This window comes from Scyliorhinus canicula, chromosome 5, assembly GCF_902713615.1.
Source record: "Scyliorhinus canicula chromosome 5, sScyCan1.1, whole genome shotgun sequence".
Taxonomy (NCBI): Eukaryota; Metazoa; Chordata; class Chondrichthyes; order Carcharhiniformes; family Scyliorhinidae; genus Scyliorhinus; species Scyliorhinus canicula.
The window spans coordinates 116,270,751-116,291,860 of NC_052150.1; the positions used below are offsets into that span (position 1 = coordinate 116,270,751).

Sequence of the window (21,110 nt, forward strand, 5' to 3'; positions counted from 1 at the left end):
AACTATCGCGGATACATTCTATAAACTCCTCCTCACGGTTGCCTTGACCGACCTGGTTAAACCAATCGACATGTAGATTAAAATCCCCCATGATAACTGCTGTACCATTTCTACATGCATCAGTTATTTCTTTGTTTATTGCCTGCCCCACCATCTCGTTACTATTTGGTGGCCGATAGACTACCCCTATCAGTGACTTTTTCGCCTTACTATTCCTGATTTCCACCCAAATGGATTCAACCTTATCCTCCATAGCACCGATGTCATCCCTTACTATTGCCCGGATGTCATCCTTAAATAACAGAGCAACACCACCTCCCTTACCATCCACTCTGTCCTTCCGAATAGTTTGATACCCTCGGATATTTAACTCCCAGTCGTGACCATCCTTTAACCATGTTTCAGTAATGGCCACTAAATCATAGTCATTTACGATGATTTGTGCCACCAACTCATTTACTTTATTCCGATAGCCCGTTAATGGGCTAGCATTGACACCATCTGGAACTAGTGCAATTCCAACCAACGCCAGTGTCTGATTGGCCAGGATCGGGATTGACACTGGAGAGCCTGACAGGCTGCAGAACCCCACACATACTCATTCCAGCCAAGGTGATGCCACACGAAGAACAGCCTCGTGATTCGCAAATGCAGAGCTGGAGATATTGTTGGATGGCGTGGAGGAGAGGCGGGACACCCTGTTCCCTGGGATGGGAAGGAGGCTGCCATTGGACATACACCAGGCCTGTACACAGGTGGCAGAGGCCGTGAGTGCTGTGGGCCCCACCGTCAGTACTGGGCAGCAGTGCAGGAAGAAGCTGCACAACCTCCTCAGCATGGTCAGTGTGAGTCACCACCTTCATGCCCCTGGCAACACCCCGCCCCCCGCCGTCTCCCTTCGGGCATGATCAAACCCCACCTGCCAGCAGTCCAAGCGCATCCCTCCCTGAACCACATGGCAACACCCATACCCCCCACCATGGCCGGGTGCCCTGCACACGCAGACCACTAGCCGCAGACCCCCTCTGCTGTCCAAGTCCGAGTGTCTCACACTGTGCATTGTCTGTACCCCACCCCCCAAACCCAGGAGAAGGCAGCCCACAATTGCAAGGCGGGAGAGAAGACCTGAGGGGACACGCTGGACCTATGGCCCCTCACCTCCGCAGAGGAGAGGGCGTTGGACTGGGTCAATGAGCCCGGAACGCGGAAAGGCACCGAGGCAAAGGTCGGCATCAAGCAAGCGAGTGAGCTCCCAATGGATTGTGGTTTCCCTATGGCATGTATGGCACCCCCCACTACACCCCACCCATCCCAGAGGAACATGACACAGTCCCTGTGCTTCATGGCCACAAACATGGAGACCCTGGTCGATACGAGAGTGGGCCTCCAGGACTGGCAGCACCTCCCTGTCCCAAGGGGTCGCTCGGGGGCCATCGTACACCCCGAGGGAGGAGGAGGTTATGGGCCCATGCCAGTGACTCCCACCTGTCTCTGGTGCATCCGATGGACAGTGGCCGAACAGGGTGGCACCATGCCATCCGGAAGAATGCCGGGTCCATCCAGGCTCGGTTACTTCAGAGGACGGCCGCCAAAGGGGACCCTGGTCACAGGGTGGGAATCGCTACCTCCACTCTTGATGTACCGCCTGGGGAACTGCCTAGATGGAGGGCTGGGTCCGTAAGGCCAGAAAGGTAGACAGCAGTTAAGCTGACACGGGTGCAGCACATAGGTTAACAGTAGAGGCTGGGCCACAATACCTGTAATAAACACAATAGACAACTGTTCACCAATATTCCGAACTGCCTGGGAACTCTGTCAGAAAGTTGTGAGGGATGGGCTTTAGTGGGAGCAGAGGGTGAGCCGGTTTGGGGGGGGGGGGGGGGGGGGGCGATTGGGAGCCTGCTGGTGTGGAGCGTGGACATTGGAGGTGGGCACGCACCCGGGTGGCCACCGCATACTGGTGGCCACCAAGCCCTGTTACCCGGCTCCACCTCTCCAACTCCCCCACACCCTACCCCGGACCCTGTACCCATCCCCGCCACCCAGGTGTTTGATGGGACCGTGAGATGAAATGGCCAGCACACATGCAGAGATCACCCGGGCGGACGTGGGTGAGTACTATCGAGGGCAGGAGTCAGACTGCTTCCAAAGATGTGGAGCACCAGGGCTCATCACGGAATGGGTGTGCATCATGCATCATGCTCCATCCCATGGGCCGGATCTGCTGTTACTGCGAATCCAGGGCCCGCACCCTGTAGTTCGGCAAGTAGGAAGTACGTAGGGGGTGGGGAGAGGGGGCTGTGTACAGGATGGGTGCACCGGGGGGTGGGTGATTGGACGGGGTGAGGGGGTGGGTGCAGGGAGGGTGCACGTGGGGGTTTATTGGACAAAGGTGGGGGAGGTGGATGTTTGGAAGTGGGATGGGACAGTCGGGCCCACAGTAGTCAGGCCCCCTCACCAGTGAAGCTGATGGCGATGAGAGCATCCTGTGCGTGGCGGCCCAGGCACACACGTTGTGCGGTCTCCAGTTGCTTCCCTGTCCTACCCATCCTGGCCCTCCTTCGCATCCTCTTCATCGGACAAGGCCTGCCATTCATCCTCCTTCTCCAGCATGCCCCCTCCCCCCTCCCCGAGCGCTGTACTGGAGGATCCCTCCAGAGCGGTTGATGCACGATCAATTGCACAAAAGACTCAGATTGGTACAACTGTGGCTTTATTACAGTCAGATGCGTGGCCTTCTACTGCAGCTGGCGAAATGGCTGATCAGAAGGAGGACACGCATATTTATACGGCTCCTTGTGGGCGGAGCTAGCCGGCAGGGGCTACCGGCGAACCTGTAGTACAGGTCCTACCTTACATCCCCTAATACAGGTGCACACAGTGGATCACCACAGTGGTCCAGCACCTGAACCACATCTTCAGGACGTCGATGCCCCACTCGATGATGTCCCTGGGTGCTGCGTGGGCATTGCTGTAACGTGTCTCTCCGTCGTTCTGAGGCCGTCAGATAGGCGTCATCAAACACGACCGCAGCGGATAACCCCTGTCGCCCAATAGCCAATCTCTCACCCGGGGGTGCGCCTTGATGGTGTTGGGTACCGTCAAGTGTGCCAGGATGATGGCGTCGTACATGTTGACTGGATATCGGGCAGAGACGTACATGATAAGCAGCTGGTGGTCGCATACCAACTGCACGTTCATTGAGTGAAAGTCCTTAAGGTTTGTTAAGGTCAGCCCCCCATGCAGCATAGCTCATCGGCGGACATGGACCCGTAGATCACCGCCTGGCCCTGGGGCACCCCAGCAACGGTGGAGAACTTCGCTGCGCGCAAACCTGGTGGGCTTGGTTCATATTCAACTTGATGTATTGCGCCGCACAGGCATATAGGGCTCCGTAACAGCATGGATGCACTTGTGCACAGAGATCTGTGAGATCCCAGACAGGTCTCCACGTAACGCCTGGAAGGATTCGCTCAGTGGATCAGGCTGTCTGTCACTTTGATGGCCATGGGGAGCAATTGTCCTCCTGCATTCACCTCTGATTCCAGGTGTGCCAGGATGTGGCAGAGATGTTGCACAGTCTCCCTGCTCAGCCGGAGTCTTCAGTGACACGCTTGGTACGGCAGGTTCTTGAATGACAAGCGCTGCCGGGAGACATGAGGCTTAATGCTGTGCCGCCTTCCCACGTCCTCCTTGACTGTTGGATGGCGGGCTCACCGTCCTCACCGGATGACCCCTGCTCCTTCGGGGCAGGCTCCTGATCTGCAGAGTCTTCCCTGAGCAGCTTCTGCTTGTAAAGCCTCATGACATCCGCCAGGGCTGCGCAGAGAGGCAGATTCCAACCATTCCTGGCTGGATACTGAAATCTGTAGAGTGTGAAAGGCAGACATGTTGCGGTTACCCCTATGCCCAGCCAGGTCCAACGGGCAACACAGTAGCCCTGTCCTACACTGCAGCCCATGCCCCCCATGTTCCCCTGCTCCCCTCCCCTACCATGCCTATCCCACCCTGGCCAGTCGCCCGGATATGTCACCCTCTGCACTGAACAAATGGTGTCCACAGTGGAAGCCTTCGGCCGAAAAGTCACAGCCATGGGTCAAGGCTTTCAAGGCTTGTGGCAATCTATGTGGTTGATGACTGAGGCTCAGGACAAGGGGTGTCCAGTCACAAACAGCTATGTTTGGGGCCACTTGGAAATTGCTGTGGCGCTCCAGAGCTTGGTCTATTGAAAAAGTGTCATGGTTGAAGGTGTCGAGAGCATTGGCTGGGTGCTAACTGACCTGGGCCAATCACTTTTTAAAAAAATTTAGAGTACCCAATTCATTTTTTTCCAATGAAGTAGCAATTTAGCATGGCCAATCCACCTACCCTGCACATCTTTGGGTTGTGGGGGCGAAACCCACGCAAACACAGGGAGAATGTGCAAACTCCACACGGAGAGTGACCCAGAGCCGGGATCGAACCTGGGACTTCGGCGCCGTGAGGTATAGGGCTAACCCACTGCGCCACCGTGCTGCCCCTCCTGGGCCAATTACAGAGGGATGTGGCACAGTCCTAGAGGGACATTGCACAGTGCCAGAAGGACATGACCGAGGCAGTGAGGGACATGACTCACTGGCCCAGCTTCAGTGCTCCATGTTTAAGGGCAACGAGACCCAGGTTCAGGTGGGCCTCCAGGACTGGCAGTGGCAGGTGATGATGGAGACTCCGGAACTCACTCTGGCCTCAACGCCAGTCTCATGGAGTAACCAGGGGGCCATAAAGCACCCAGAGGGAGGAGGAATTGATGGGGCCCATGCCGGTGCCTCCCGCAGGGGGATGGTTTTGGAACACATCAGCACTTCTGAGTCTGTCCCACCTTACACTGGTGCATCTGATGGGCAGCAGGCAGAACAGGTTGGCGCCTCATCACTTGTGACACCCAAATGTCGGCTGGGTCCATCCAGGTCCAGACCTTCCAGAGGTGGACAGCCAGAGGCATCACAGGTCAGAGGGCGAAATACACAGCAGGCTGCCTCCACGTCCGATGTGTTGTCTGGGGTCACACCTATAAGGAGCAGTGGCCATATAAGATAAGAAAGGTAGACGCCAGTTAAGTTGACACAGGTGCAGCACATAGGGTAGAGGTAGGAGTCAGGGCACAATAATGTATATAGTCACCATTAAACACCTTTTTACAAACATTCCAGCTGGCAGTTCCACCTGGGCACCTTGGCAGTGCCAGGCTGCAACCCAGGAGGCACTGCCAAGGTGCCAGCTGGCAGTGTCAGGATGCCTAAATGGCACCAGCAATGCCAGGGTGCCACCCTGCCCAGACGGCAATCACCTGGGGTCCTCCAATCCCCTCGAAGACCCCCATGAATGCTGTTCCTTCTGGTCACCATTTATGGAGACCAGGGGCGGCATTCTCCCCTACCCGGCGTGACGGAGGGTCCCGGAGTAGGGGAGTGGCGCCAACCACTCAGGGGTCGGGCCTCCCCAAAGGTGGGGAATTCTCCCCACCTTTGGGGGCCAGCCCCGCGCCGGAGCGGTTGGCACCAGAAGACTGGCGCAAAAAACCGGCGCCCCTGGCAGCGGCCGCTGGCCGCTGACGTCACCGCCGGCGCATGCGCGATGTGGGGTTCTCTTCCGCTTCCGCCATGGCGGAGGCCGTGGCGGCCGTGGAGGAGAAATAGTGCACCCAGGGCACTGGCCCGGAGTCTGAGCGGGGGGCCCCGATCGCGGGCCAGGCCAACGTGGGGGCACCTCCGGGGTTCGATCGCCCCCGCCCCCCCCCCCCCCCCCCCCAGGACCCCGGGGCCTGCTCGCACCGCTGATCCCGCCGTTCCAGAGGTGGTTCAAACCTCGGCGGCGGGAGAGGCCTCACAGTGGCGGGACTTCGGCCCATCCGGGCCGGAGAATCACCGCAGGGGCCTCTCCGATCGGAGTGGCGAGATTCCCGCCACCGTCACTTCCCGGGTGGCGGAGAATCTCTGCCACGGCGGGGGCGGGATTTTCGGCGGCCCCAGGCGATTCTCCGACCCTGCTGGGGGTCGGAGAATTTCGCCCCAGTAGTGAACTGCACTCACAGAGGTCTCCGCGACAAAGAGATCCCAACACCTCGGGTACCTCAGGAATCTGCACATTATCGCTCTAATATTCAGCTTTGCCTAAAATGATGCCATCCATAATGGGCGGGATTCACATGGCAACATCCCACGGGATTGCGTTAGATCTTTCAAAGCTTTGCGAGTTGGTAGATCCCGGGGGTGGGATCTTCCAGCTTATATCGGCCACACTGCACAGCGTAGCCATTCAATCCCCCCCAAACTTTCTTTCTTTAGCTAATAAGCATATCCGTGGCCCCTGTAACCTCGCAGACTACCACCCTATCTTCAACCATAGAACTAGAGAAATGATACAGCACAGAAGGGGACCATTCAGTCTATCTTGTCCATGCTGACCCAAAGACACCCAGGTGACCTTTCTATTCCTATATTCCTGCACACAGCCCATAGCCCTGCATCTTACGGATGCAGATCCAGGTATGTTTTAAAAGAGTTAAGAGTCTTTCCTCCACCAGCAACTCAGGCAGTGAATTCCATATGCCCACCACCCTCTGCATAAAATGTTTTTCTTCATGTCCCGCCTAATCCTTCTGTCACTTAATTTGAGTCTATGACCCCTGGTTTTTGAACTCTCTGCCAAGGGAAACAGGTTCCTCCTGTCTACTCTATCTCTACCCCTCACAATTTTGTATACCTCAATCATGTCACCACTTCGCCTTCTCTGTTTTATGGAATGCAACCCCAATTTCTCCAATCTCTCCTCATAGCTCCAGCCCTGGCAACATTTTAGTAAATGTTCTCTGCACTCTCTCCAGATCAATCACATCCTTCCTTTAATGTGATGGCCAGAACTGTACACAATACTCCAGTTGTGGCCTCACCAGTCACTTATACAGTTCCATCATTATATCCCTACTTTTGTACTCCATCTCTGCCAATGAAGTAGAGCATTCCATATGCTTTTTTTTACAACCTTACCTACCTGTACTGCTACCTTTAGGGACCTGTGCACCTGCACACCAAGATCTCTCACTTCATCTCCCTCTTTCAGTAAATTCCCGCTTATTGTATATTCAATTTTACTGATGCATTACCGTACACTTATCAGAGTTGAACTTTCCTGCCACACCGCCAACCTCCATCTATATCATTTTGGGGCTTACAGCTATCCTCTACACAACCTCCCTTTCTAAGTCCTTGTTATCTATTCCCAATTCCACTACCATCTTTTCACAACTCCAAACTTAACCTTTCCGATCAGGTTTCCAACCCAGCTGCAACATTGTAACAGCCCTAATTAAAGTCATGAGTTAGATCCTTCCTAACTGTGATTGTGGTGAACTATCTCTTCTTCTAGAAACTGTGTGCAGCTTTTAGAACAGTTGACTACACCATAGTCTTTCACTGCCTTTCCACCTGAGTGGAACTTCCCTCACCTGGTTTCCCACTTACCTACCCAGTTATAGTCAGAGAATCTCCAACAATGGCTTCTCTTACTGACTCGCGCCATTATCTTTGGAGCCTCTCAAACACCGATACTTGACTCACTAATGTTTATCATCTATATGTCATTCCTTGGCAACATCATTCAAAGACAGGTTATCGGGTATTGCATGTAGAATGGCAACTGCTACAGCTCAGCACCAGCTCTCTCAACCCTTCGATAGCCTTCATGTTGTCAGACTGCTTGTCCACCATCCAGTCCTGGATGACCCATGATTTCCTCCAATTTAACACCGGAAAGACCAAAGCCATTTTTGGCCCCCAACAGAAACTGTGAGCTGAATTTCACAGGGATGACAGCAGTCCCACCACCATCATCAAAAGTGGGAAGTGATCCCGCTTCAGCCATGAGCATGACCCAGAGAGGCATATTCCCAGTCCTGGCCATTAAGTGGCTGCTGCTGGGACTGCGATCCAGTTGAAGAGAGGGGTTTGGCCCCGAAATGTTGCAGGCCTAATCAGAGAACTGGCAGCTCAGCACCATTAACAGTGTTACCAGTAATGGTGGCTATTGCAGAGACTGCAGCTACATGGAGTGAGAACATCAATGGCACAGTCAAAAAGAGGTAAGTCTGATCTGGAGATAGCAGGGCTAGGAAGGCAGGAGCCAGTAATCAAGGATGGTGGTTGCGGTTTAGAGGTGGCGCTGTTGCCAGGGGGCAGTCATGTCCTCGGTGGCTCCTCCCAGAGCCCACAGTCAGTCTACCAGCTTTCACTGTTTGGTCTTCCCATGGAGGCACAGAGTGACCCTTAAGTGGTCATATAAGGTGGTTAATTGGTCTTTCAGCAGACGCTGTTCTTCCAAACTTTCCCATCGCTAGAACATAGGCATTGCGATGGTAAGGCTTACTCCCAATGCCTTCCAGTGCCATTTTGCCTCCAGCACATCAGCAAATAGCTGGTAGAATTTCATCCTGTGTTCCCTAGTTACCCATTCCATCCCTTTCCCTGGTCACTGTCCCAGGATAAACCAGACTGTTTGCAATCCTAGTATCCTATTTGATCCTAAGCTGAGCTTTCAAATCCATATCCTCTCCATCAAGATTAGTTACTTCCACCTTTGTAGCATTGCACATCTCACCCTAGTCCCAGTGCTGCCGATGAATCCCTCATGTTTTCATGTTTTATTATCATTCCAATGTTTTTCTGGTTGGCAGTCCATCAAGCTTCAATTTTAAAATTCTCAAGCTTTCTATTCAAATCCTTTACTTGTACCATCCTTCAAACCTACAACCCTCTGAAAACTATGCATTCTTCCAACTCTGACATTTTGTGTATGTTCCAATTCTTTGCCCTACAATTGACAGCCATGCCTTCTCCCATCTTGACCTCAAGCTCTAGAATTTCCTTCCAAATTACTCCTCTTTTTAAGATATTCCTTGAAATCACCTTTTTGACCAAGATTATAATTCCCCAGTCCAACTATTGCTTTATTGGCTGAGTGCAAATTTTTGTTTGATTATGCTCCTCTGAAGTGATTTGGTATTATTTACTATGTTAAAGGTAGCATGGGCGTGATTCAGCGGACAAATGTTAAAGTCCTCTTCTGGGTGCCAAGGTACCACCTTACCCTATACCCGACCACCCAGGGGTCTCCAATGGTCTGCGAGATCCTCCGAGGTGTTGTGACATCGAGTCCATGCTTGTGTAGACCAATACTAAGGTTTCGCAGGCATAGCCGTGAGTCCTGGGAGCCGGGTGAATCCGATGTCTGGGTATTTAAGTGAGCCATTAGACTCTTTTAAATATGCATATCTGGATCTCACCCAGTGACTCGTGATCAGCCTGGCGCCAGGCGCGGAGCCTAGGCGCAATGGGGTAGCTGAATCGCACCCTATATAAATACAAGGGGCTGGATTTTTCAGCTGCACCGGCTAATCGCCACGGACAGGATGGGGAACATGTAAATGTCCCCTGACTTTAGGCAGAAATTTCCAGTTGCCGGGCAAGCACGGCCAAAATTTCTGCACAAGGTGTGATTTATAAATACACAATAAGCTGTTGCTTAAGCTTTTTGGCTCATAAACAACACAGATTTATAATTTTTCATGTCTCCTAATTCAGTCGAAGGAGTTAGTGAGATTGGATTTACAGTTCAATTACAGAACGCAAGCTGGCTACCATGATGTCATGCTTCTTACTTTTCACTTCATGAAGAAAGGAAAAGGTGCCCTCTGGTGCTGAATACTCTCAATGTCTCAGGCTGCCTTTCTCAATATTACTGCAGCAAACAGTTTGAATAAGTGTGCAGTTCTGTGGGTGTGTAGTTGTAAAATAAAAGAAAAATGAGACAGAGTCCCCATCAATTCAACATTAATTAGGTTAGGCTGCAAAATGGGTGTCACATAGAGTAGACTATTTCCTATTAACTTACATTGAACGCTTATAGCTTTTAAAAGTAGCAGATGTTGGTGCAATAATGTGAGGAAATTATTTTATCTGATATCAATTAATTCGATCATTGCTAATATTTGTATATTTTTGGAGGAATTAATAAATAAAAGCATATTTTTGCTGCAATGGTATGTGAGAAACATTTCTCAAATTGCACATTTGTGTTTGTTGAATCCCAGTGATGTATTAGCAAATGTTTACACATACATAGTGCCTTTAATTAAGTATGTCTGGGGTACAGTGGCAATATCCTTACCTCTGGGTTTAAGTTCCACTTAAGGACTTGATGGCCATGGAAGGAATGTACATAAAGTGGTCAAACTATTTGATTACCAGCCTGCAAATCCTTCCAATCTGCCTGATCACAGGTGGTAAAGAGTGGGAGAATTTCCTGGTCAGCCATGTTGCAGAAGGCGATAGTAAATCGCTGCAGTACTTTGCCATGTGTAATCATGGATCAATCCAAAGGAAATCCATGGGCTCCAATGTCCTTTTAGGCCCTAAATATAAATCAGATATATAAATATCTGATATTAATTTTGTACAGCGGCAGTTTTCTCAGAAAAGCAGTAATAGCACCTTTACTGGATATGAGATCAGAATGTTTTCCTTGGAGCTGTTTATTAAGTAAATTGATTTAATATCTCTTATCTTGTTGCGAAGGAGTTTTGCACAGAACTGAAGTGACCTGCTTGGGTCATGTCGAAAATTTATAGCTCCCGAGAGCTGATAGTTTCAACCGAAATCGTTTCTGCTACTAAAGAAGTCAATGCCGTTAATCCTTCCTTCATTAGCGTGGTAAACTAATCCAAGGGAGATTAGTGGGACAATTAGGGCCACAGCAAATGCACCTTTTTGGTTCTGAGCTCCTTCAGCCCTCAAGGTAAATTAGATAGATTATAATCTCTCTTTGACCTTTATCAGTGCGAGAGAGAGAGAGAGTCTAATTTGTTCTGAAGTAGAATTGCTCCATGGACCACTAAAATATCACCGTGGACCCCCAATTCGGTATTTTATTTGTGTGGACCCCCGGTAATGTTACATGGACCCCCAGGGTCCATGTGGACCCCGGTTGAGAACCATTGTTTTAGGGCATGGCAACTGAAGGTGGAGAAGTGCCTTTAACACAGAAAGATGTGAAGGAAATTAATTACTGAAAAAAGAGTTACGAAAGGGTGATTAAAATTTTTCTCAAAGAGATGGCTTTTATAGCCAAGATTAAGAAGTTTAAGGAGGCAATTCAGTCAATTGTGAAGTGGAAGAATGGCGTCAGAAATGTGACATTTGAGGGTTTAAGGGGATTACAGGTCTCTGGAAAGGCCAAATCACGGACGGTTTTATCAATATTAAATCTGAGGGAATGGGAAGCCAATGAAGATTATCAAGGATGGTGTGCTGGGTAACAAGGACTTTGTGCAGAGTAGGACAGCAGAGTGTTGGACAAGTTAAAATTGATGGAAAGTGGAGTGTAAGAGCCTGAGTAAGAGCCTGGTGAGCAGAATATTGAAGTACTCAAGTTGGAAGTTATTGAACCCAGCAGTGATAAATATTACATATTGGCCTTGATTCAACTAAATGGGAACAAAGTCCCATAGCGAGCATGTTTAGCCGTGTGTTTCTACATGACTCTTCAACACGACTCACGTTGTAGAAGGGACCCCAGCAGGGAATGTGCAGCTGAGGCCGCTCATAGCCCATTTTTAGGAGTGGGGAGCTCTGCTTGCCGGAATTCCCCAGTGTATCGTGAGATCGGGACGCATTTACAAATGGCATTGCGATCTCCGAGGCCCCGTAACGATCCCCAACCTCCCTACGAATGCACTGTGGGTGGGTCCCTGCCCCCCCGCCTCCCCCCCCCCCCCCCCCCCCAGCCCCCCGCGACACCCATGCAGGGCTCCCCTGGCCTGATCACAAAGAATGCCAGCTTTGCACCTTGACAGTGCCCATGACAGCAGGCAATGCCACCTGGGCACCTTGGCAGTGCCAGGCTGGCACCCAGGTAGCACAAGAAGTGCCAAGCTGACACCCAGGGGGTACCAGAAGTGCCAAGGCACCACCTTTCTCAAAGGCATGCTGCTGGGGGCCACTTTTCTTCTGGGAGACCCCCACAAGTGCCACACTCTCTGGTTCCCATTTGTGGGCGGGATTTACATCGCATCGTCTCACGAGATTGCGTTAGATCTCATGAGGCGTGGGGAGCCGAGTAGATCCCGGGAGCGGGGTCTCCTGGCTTTTATCAACCACACTGCACCGTGGGCGAGCTGCTTTTCAGGCACAGCTTGGTCATTGGATCATGCCGATTGTTTAATATAGTAAATAACTAGCAAGCTTCAGTGAATGCAATCTACTTGTGTTTTTATAATAATAAATGGTTTCTTAGATGAAACAAAATTGGAAAGTACTATATCATATTTACATCCCTTTGCAAGCAGTTCACCTTTGCTTCAGGTATTGCAGGTTGACATCATCAACTGAGGTTTCAGTAATTATAAATAATTTTATATTGAAATCGAATATTTCATTATATATCCATCTACCTTCAGTTAGAAGATTTGGTACTTGGTTAAACAACTTACTGGTGTTATCAATATTTTTCTAGGGTCCTGTAGGGCCACCAGGTCCAAGTGGAAGAAGAGGAGCACTGGTAAGTGAACATCAACCTTCTATTTTCAACCAAACTATCAGCCAAAGTGTATTAGAATGTGTCAAATGTCATTATGGTAATGCCATACCTATTTGAACATTAACTTTTGTATTTTTCGAAAATTTAATTTGCTGAAAGTAATAACCATTCTATGATTCCAATTGGGATCTAACCCAAAAACTTTATTGAGAATAGCAGTGGGTTTATATCACAGTGTACTGTCGTGGTAAGATATAGCACTGGTCCCCTCTGCATACCTAGAAAGAGGGAATGGAAAGGCTGTACTTCATATATCTGATGATGGTCGCAAATCGGAGTTTGAGCAATTATATTCCAAGTCTGGATGGTGTATGACTTGGCGGGGAATTTGAAGCTGATGGTGTTCCTAGGCACCTGCTGCCCTTGTCCTTTTAGACGGTAGAGGTTGTGGTTTTGGTTGGCACTGTTGAAGCAGCCGTGGCGAATTGTTTCAGTGCATATTAATGATGGTAACCCCGAGTAAGAAAGTTAACAGAAGAGAGAAATATTTATGTGACCCTTCAGTCCGTTATTTCCTCTGATTCCTACCAATTCTAATAAATGGACGCAGGGCAGTTTGACTCGCTTATCATGGTTTGGACAGTGAAAGTCTGGACTTTTCTGCAATTTGGCAATTTTATAAAGAAAGTGTTTGTTCCTTCTACCATGCCTTTCCAAAGATGGAGATTAGAAAAGCAATGCTTACCAAAACAAGAATTGAGTTTGATACAACAGTCAACATCCCTTCTTCAGGGCCCAGATCTGCACCTGCAAGAATATTCATTATTGCTTCAAAAATTGTGTCAAGCAAATGCAGATTCCACAAGGAAGGAACTAGTCTCAATTCTTCATTGAACTGAGGTAACAGAGTGCATGGGGTTATATTCTGATCCTTCCTCTCAACATTAGTTTGGCAGCCTAACAGCTCCACCAAAGTACAAACCTACTATTCTTCTGGTTGAGCCCAACTTCAATGTTAGTGGCTTTGATGTTTTCACTATTAACAGGGGTGGAACGCTTTGCAACGACTAACACGATCAGTGATTTAGCATTAGAGCACCATTGCAGTTGGAGGAAAAGTTTGTGGCTTTCCCACCTCACTTCCATAGAAGTCAGGTAGGCACCCTCGAAAACTGTAGATTTGTATTGGTTTGAAGATCAAAAACGTAGAATGTAACAAATTAATTTCCTCCCCAAACACCCCACTCCTCCCTGCACTCCCAGGTCAATCTTCTCTTTCCAGCTGCAACCAGCAGATTCTGATACCAGTCACCAGAATGCAAATCCTTCCATGGAGTAGGTCAGAGCCAGAAGTCTCCTCGGCCTTGTTGTTAATAGCCTAGACCAGAAAAGATGAATGGGCCAATTTCCTCGCTGGTGCAACAAACTCGATGCTCGGTACATGCTCGATGACCAACACCGTGAAAGGAAAGTTGGTTATTATGTAGGGTCTAGTAAAGCACAATAGCAATGTAAGTAAAAGGAAAAAGGACAGAAAGAACTTGTGAATGTTAATGAAGAATTTGTCAGACAACATTGGAAATAATGAATTGATATAGCAATGATTGTGCATGAATTGAATGAATATTGAATGTAATGGAATGGGTTTAATGTAATATGGTTTCTAACAATGAAAACTTTGGAGGATACTTGATTGAAATGTTAGTAAACCTTTGTTGCTCTTGGGCTTGAAAATTACAAAACGCAGTGTTAAATATAATTATCATCAGATATATTATTGGCTTGGAATAGAATTCACAAGATATGCTGAGTTTGCAGTTTGTGAGCAGTATCCCAACTCTGCATTTATGGAATGTGATATTGGGTTTATTATTAATCCTTTCAGAATGGAATTGCGTCTTTGAGCTGAACTGTAGTGAATGAAAACCTACATGTACGTTATTTTTATTCAGCAGCTGACTTTGTGTTCTGGGATTAGTGTGGTGACTGTAATGATTGTTTTACTTTATAAAAAGTCCCTGAGGCGATGATAAAAGATCTGCAGAAAATCTTAATAATTAACATTCAGACGCAAGTGATCATTTTCCTCCTGAACGTAAAAAAAAAAATGACCTGCGAGTTGAAGCTGTGTTCTGCTTGTTTGTGTTCTGAGTGGTCTAGGGGCAGTTTCTCTGAAGACTGGGACTAGAAGGAGCCGGGTGATGATGCTTAATACAAGCCTCTCATCTTTATTATTAGCATAATTAGACCTAAATGTTTCACATTACCGAAATATTGGACGCAGATTAAAATAGGGCTGCCAATAAAATAAATAAATCTGGAATATTTCTCAATACTTTTGAATTGCTCAGATAATGAAACTTAATTTGAAAACCTCAACACCACAATACTACAGGCACGATTTGATGATAAGTTTCTAATTGTCATTTCAGGCGGGTTTGGTTGTGAGTTTCTCCCTAGCTTTGTTAGACCATAAGACCATAAGACATAGGAGCAGAATTAGGCCACTTGACCCATCGAGTCTGCTCCGCCATTCAATCATGGCTGATATTTTTCACATCCCCATTCTCCTGCCTTCTCCCCATAACCCCTGATCCCCTTATGAATCAAGAACATATCTATCTCTACCTTAAAGACACTCAGTAATTTGGCCACCACAGCCTTCTGCGGCAAAGAGTTTCACAGATTCACCACCCCCTGGCTGAAGAAATTCCTCCTCATCTCTGTTTTAAAGGATTGTCCCTTTAGTCTGAGATTGTGTCCTCTGCTTCTAGTTTTTCCTGCAAGTGGAAACATCGGTCGACATCCACTCTATCTAGGCCTCGCGGTATCCTGTAAGTTTCAATTCGAAACCCCTTCATCCTTCTAAACTCCAACGAGTACAGATCCAGAGTCCTCGACCATTCCTCATACAACAAGCTCTTCATTCCAGGGATTATTCTTGTTGGTGAGTTCTCCACTGCTATCTAGCCACATGTGGTCACTTTTTCGGGCCCTGGGGAGTTTCTCACCAGGCCAGCCCAGACGTAGGGAGCGATTTAAATAAATGGGAACTATGTCCCACAGTGAGTGCGCTTAGCTGCGTGTTTCCTGGTGCTCGCAGCGCTGAGAAACACAATGCTATCTAACCTGACTCTGGTTAGTTACGGGGACTGAGCGGGCAACGCACAGCCGAGGCCGCACTTAGTCCTGTTTCCTGACTGAGGAATTCCGCTTCCCAAAACTCCTCAGTGCAGGAAGAGATCCGGAGTCCATTTTTAAATGCCGTTCCAATCTCTCGACCCCCAACGTGACCCACGACCCCCCCCAGCCCCAACTCACTGTAAGGGGCTCCCCAGACCCACCTCACCCCCCTCACTTGCAAAGGGCATGATCATCACAATAAATGCTAGTGCCAGGCTGACACCCAGGTGACACCAGCAGTGCCAGGTACCACCCTGCCCAGAGGGCATTCACCTGGGGGCCTCTAGTCTCCTGGAAGAACCCTCCAAATGCCGTTCCATCGTATTTCTTTTTTTAAAATTCCAATTAAGGGGCTATTTAGTATGGCCAATCCACCTGCCCTGCACATTTTTGGGTTGTGGGGTGAGACCCATGCGGGGAGAATGTGCAAGCTCCACACAGACAGTGACCTGGGGCATGGATCAAACCCGGGTCCTCAGCGCCGTAATTATGGAGACAAGTATTGAATGGTGCTCGCCCCAGATCTCAGTTACCTCAGGGAACTGCATACTAAAGGGAGACTAGCTGTCTCGCTCTAATGTTCAGGTTTGCCAAAAAATGACCCTGCGTAAAATGGGCTGGCTTCACATCGTGACTTCTCTCGCGAGGTGTTGCAAGCAGGGTAGATCCTGGGAGCGGGGTGTCCCATCAATAACTCGCCACATTGCGCTGTGGCACACTGCTTTTCGGGTGCAGCGTGGCCGGTAGATTGCACCCGGAGAACTTCTTTCATCACTGGGGAACTGAACGCAGAGATCGAGCTGACATTTTGAAAAGGTTCCCCGATCTCTAAGCGATTTTGAGGGTCCCCCACACCCCCCATCCATGGGCAATATCACCCTCCACACATGTGGGTATTACCCACGCTCCCCCAATTGGGGACACCCTGCTATAGGGTTGCTGATTGCCCCCCTTTCAAGTTCTTCCCATGTCCCCTTTTGGACACCCCATTCCAGAAGTTTCAAACCCCTCCCCAACCTTCTGGAGGTCCATTCATACCCACCCTTTACCGCTCACCACCCTTCAGATCTCCCATCCTGCATTTCATTGGCATGGGCCCTCTTAGGCCCTGACCCTTCACACTGCCACCCTGGCAGTGCCAAGATGCCTGGGTACCAGCGGGAAAGCAATGGTGCCACTTTACGACACCCTGGCAGATTGTGTGGTCAATTTCAGCCTTACAGACCATTGGGTCCCAACATAATTGAACTAACCAATAATATGTGTATTTCCCTGAGATCTTTAACACATGATTGCTCCAAAGAGTTACAGGCACCAGATTTATAAGTAAAACATTAAAAAAACCTGTTCATTCATAACAAGAGTAAAATATGATGGGAATAACAGAACAATGGTTTACTCATCGACCTATTTCCAAACTCCGTTCCACCCTCCACCTAGTCACACAAAAGACAAACATATGGCAGGGATAGGGAAAAGATTAAAAATAACAGGGATTAAAAGGGTATGAGAGATTTGAGGATCTTCGCTGCTGAGGTTGAGTTCCTTGTAGACGGTGATCTCTTCAGAATGCGAGGTGTTGCAAACAATCGGTGGGTTTGGATCTTTTAAGGACTACCATCCATTAGAACTCCCAGACTGGGGATTCCCTCTGGGGAATCGCCTTCACACAGGAGATTCAGGTCTGTGCAATTCCATCATGCAACCACCAGATGGACTCTCAGTCTCCCTGACATATTACTGGAGTTTTCTACCTGAGAGTGTACAGTAAATTTTACCTCCACTCTGCCTTTCAACTGCTTGCCTGGTGTCTGTGCAGAGATTCTGGCTATATCATGAAAAGTTCTGAGACTGGAAATTTCCCAACCATTCAGACAGAGGATTAAACTGCTACAAACCTTGTGGGAGCACCTGCTCACAGCCTTTCAAATCAGTAGTTCCCTTCACAGGTCTGGCTACTGACTGCAGTCTTTTAAAAAGGAGTGCCTTCCACAGGACTGGCTAGGACCCTCTTAAATCGTCTGGCAGAGAGAGTTGAGAGAGAGTGCCTTAATGCTGCTTCATGCCTGGATCTTTCACAGAACTGGCAAAATGGGGCAAGCTTCTCCTGTTCCAGAAGTTTCTGAAAAGTTCCATCAAGCCCAAACGAGAAGTTGTCAAAGGCCTGGATTTCAAACAAGCTGATTGGCTGCTTGCCAGGTTCATCAACATGACATAACGGGCTATGCTACAGAGCATACTGAATCAGAGGGGATCTGCTAGATCAGTCCATATTGCAGCTTGCAGTGGGGGGGGGGGGGGGGGGAGTGGGGGGGGGGGATGGGGGGGGGAGGTTCAGTTCAAAACCAAAAGTCAGGCATGATGCGAGAACATGCAAGAGACCAGGGTTTAGCAAGTTCTGTACACGGCCCTGCCCTGTCCCTGATCACCTTGGGGCCTCGATTTGCCTGGGAGACCCTTCAGGTGCCGTTCCGTCTGGTCCACGATTGTGTGGACCAGTACTAAATGGCACCAGGATAGAGGTTTCCCTGGGGACTCCGGAAGCCAGTTCGATCTGGTCTCAGCACGGTTAAGTGGAATGAGCGGGACCCAGATCGCGATGCCTACCGAGATCCTGTTAGATCTCATGAGGTGCAACAGCCGCCGGGAAGTCCGGGGGAGGCCTCACCCGGCAGTAATCAGCTTCGGTGGCAAAAATAGAAAGGCAGATTATTATTTGAATGGGTGTAAATTGAGATACTCAGTGAGACCTTGGTGTCTGCATGCATCAGTCGTTGAAAGTAAGCCCACAAGTACAACAGGCAGTAAAGAAGGCAAATGGTATGTTGTCCTTCATAGCGAGAGGATTTGAGTATAGGAATAGAGAGGTTACACTGCAATGGTAGAGGGCATTGGTGAGGCCACACCTGGAGAATTGAGTGAGTTTTGGTCTTCTTATCTGAGGAAGGATGTTCTTGCTATGGAGAGAGTGCAGTGAAGGTTTACCAGGCTAACTACTGGTGATCATGGCTCGGCACAACATCGAGGGCCGAAGGGCCTGTTCTGTGCTGTACTGTTCTATGTTCTATGTTCTATGTACTGGGATGGCGGGACTGTCACATGAGGAGAGACGAAGTTGGTTAGGATTATATTCATTGGAGTTTAGAAGAGTGAGAGGGGATCTCATAGAAATTTACAAAATTCTAACAGGATTAATATTCTTTATTATTGTCACAAATAGGCTTACATTGACACTGCAATGACGTTACTGTGAAAAGCCCCTAGACGCCACATTCTGGCGCCTGTTCATGGACACAGAGGGAGAATTCAGAATGTCCAATTCACCTATCTTTCGGGAGGAAACTCACACAGACAAGGGGAGAACATACAGACTCCGCACAGACAGTGACCCAAGCCGGGAATCGAACCTGGGACCCTGGCGCTGTGAAGCAACAGTGCTAACCACTGTGCGACCTTGCCGCCCCAGGGGAGATTAGACAGGGTGGATTCAGAAAGAATGTTCCCGATATTGGGGTGTCCAGAACTAGGGGCGGGATTCTCTGACGCCCGGGAGGTCGGAGAATCGCCCGGGGCTGGCGTCAATCCCGCCCCTGCTGTGTCCCGAATTCTCTGCCCCCGAGATTCGGCGAGGGCGGGAATCGCGCTGCACCGGCCGGTGGGCCCCCCGCGCCGGTCGGCGGCCCCCCCGCGATGGGCCGAAGTCCCGCCGCTGACAGGCCTCCCCTGCCGGCGGGAATCAAAACACCTACCGGACCGGCAGGATTGGCGGCGGGGGCGGGCTCCGGGGTCCTGGGGGGAGGCGCAGGGTGATCTAACCCTGGGGGGTGCACCCACGGTGGCCTGGCCCGCGATTGGGGCCCACCGATCGGCGGGCGGGCCTGTGCTGTGGGGGCACACTTTTTCTTGCGCCTCCGCCATGGCCTTCACCATGGAGGAGGCGGAAGAGACCTCCTCCCCTGCGCATGCGCCGGTATGACGTCAGCAGCCGCTGATGCTCCGGCACATGCGCGGACTTATGCGGGCCGGCGAAGTCCTTTCGGCCCCGGCTGGTGTGGTGCCAAAGGCCGTTCACGCCAGCCGGCGGAGTGGGAACCACTCCGCGCAGGCCTAGCCCCTCAATGTGAGGGCTTGGCCCCTAAAGGTGCGGAGAACTCCGCACCTTTGGAGCGGCCCGACGCCCGAGTGGTTCACGCCACTCCGACACACCGGGACCCCCCGCCCCGCCGCGTAGGGGAGAATCCCAGCCCAGGGCTCATAGTTTGTCGATAAGGGGTAAACATTTTAGGACTGAGGGGAGGAGAATTTTCTTCACCCAGAGAGTGGTGGATCATTGGAATTCACTATCACAGAAAGTAGTTGAGGCCAAAACATTGTGTAATTTCAGGAAAGAATTAGATATAGCTCTTGGAGCTAAAGCGATCAAAGGATATGGAGGTAAGGCAGGATCAGGGTATTGAACTTGATAATCAGCCATGACCATAATGAATGGTGGAGCAGGCTCAAAGGGCCGAATGGCCTCCTGCTTCTATTTTTTATGTGTGTCCCACTCCGAATCTGGCAGGACATGGCCAGTCGATCATGCTCTACATATCTGAATGCAAATGCAATGGATTCAATATTTTAAGCCTCAGATTTGATTATGTGGGAAGATAAAATTATTACAAGTTTGAACCATGGTGGAATTTAATATTCTTACGATCTGAAATGCAGCAACCTGAGAGTGTGCTGATAACCAATTCATGTTCGGGAGAGAGTTCCAGGGTTTTGACCCAGTAGCAGTGAAGGAACAGCGATATATTTCCAAGTCAGCATGGTGGTGTGACTTGGAAGGGGAATTTCCAGGTGGTGGTGTTCCTATCTTTCTGCTGCCCTTGTCCTTCAAGATGATACTGGTTGTGAGTTTGGAAGATGCTGCCCAGGTGAATTCCTTCAGAGCATCTTGTAGATGGTACACATTGATGCTACTGTCCGTCAGTGGTACAGGGAGTGAATGTTTGTGGATGGGGTGCCGATCAAGGAGGCTGCCTTATCCTAGATGGTGTTGAGCTTCTGGATTGTTGTTGGAGCTGCAGCTATACAGGTATGGGATGCCTACTCCACCATGTTCCTGTCTTGTGCCTTGTAGATGATAGACAGCTTTTGGGGAGTCAGGAGGTGAGTTACTTACCACAGGATCCACTGTCTCTGACCTGTTCTTGTCGCCATAATATTTATATGGCTAGTCCAGTTCAATTTCTGGTCAATCATAACCCTCAGGATGTTGATAATGGGGGATTCAGTGATTGAGGTTGATGCCAGTGAATACAAGGGCGATGGTTAGATTATCTCCTGTTGGAGTTGGTCATTGCCTGGCACTTGTG

General features: G+C 49.6%; 1 protein-coding gene across 1 annotated transcript in view; it reads left to right on the forward strand.

Moving 5' to 3' along the window:
* LOC119965674 (collagen alpha-1(XXVIII) chain-like) overlaps positions 1–21,110 on the forward strand; it is a 318,322-nt gene that overhangs the window by 47,327 nt on the left and 249,885 nt on the right. Inside the window, exon 10 of the mRNA XM_038796439.1 lies at positions 12,544–12,588. Within this exon, the coding sequence (XP_038652367.1) occupies positions 12,544–12,588 (45 nt within the window). The remainder of the gene's footprint in view (positions 1–12,543; positions 12,589–21,110) is intronic.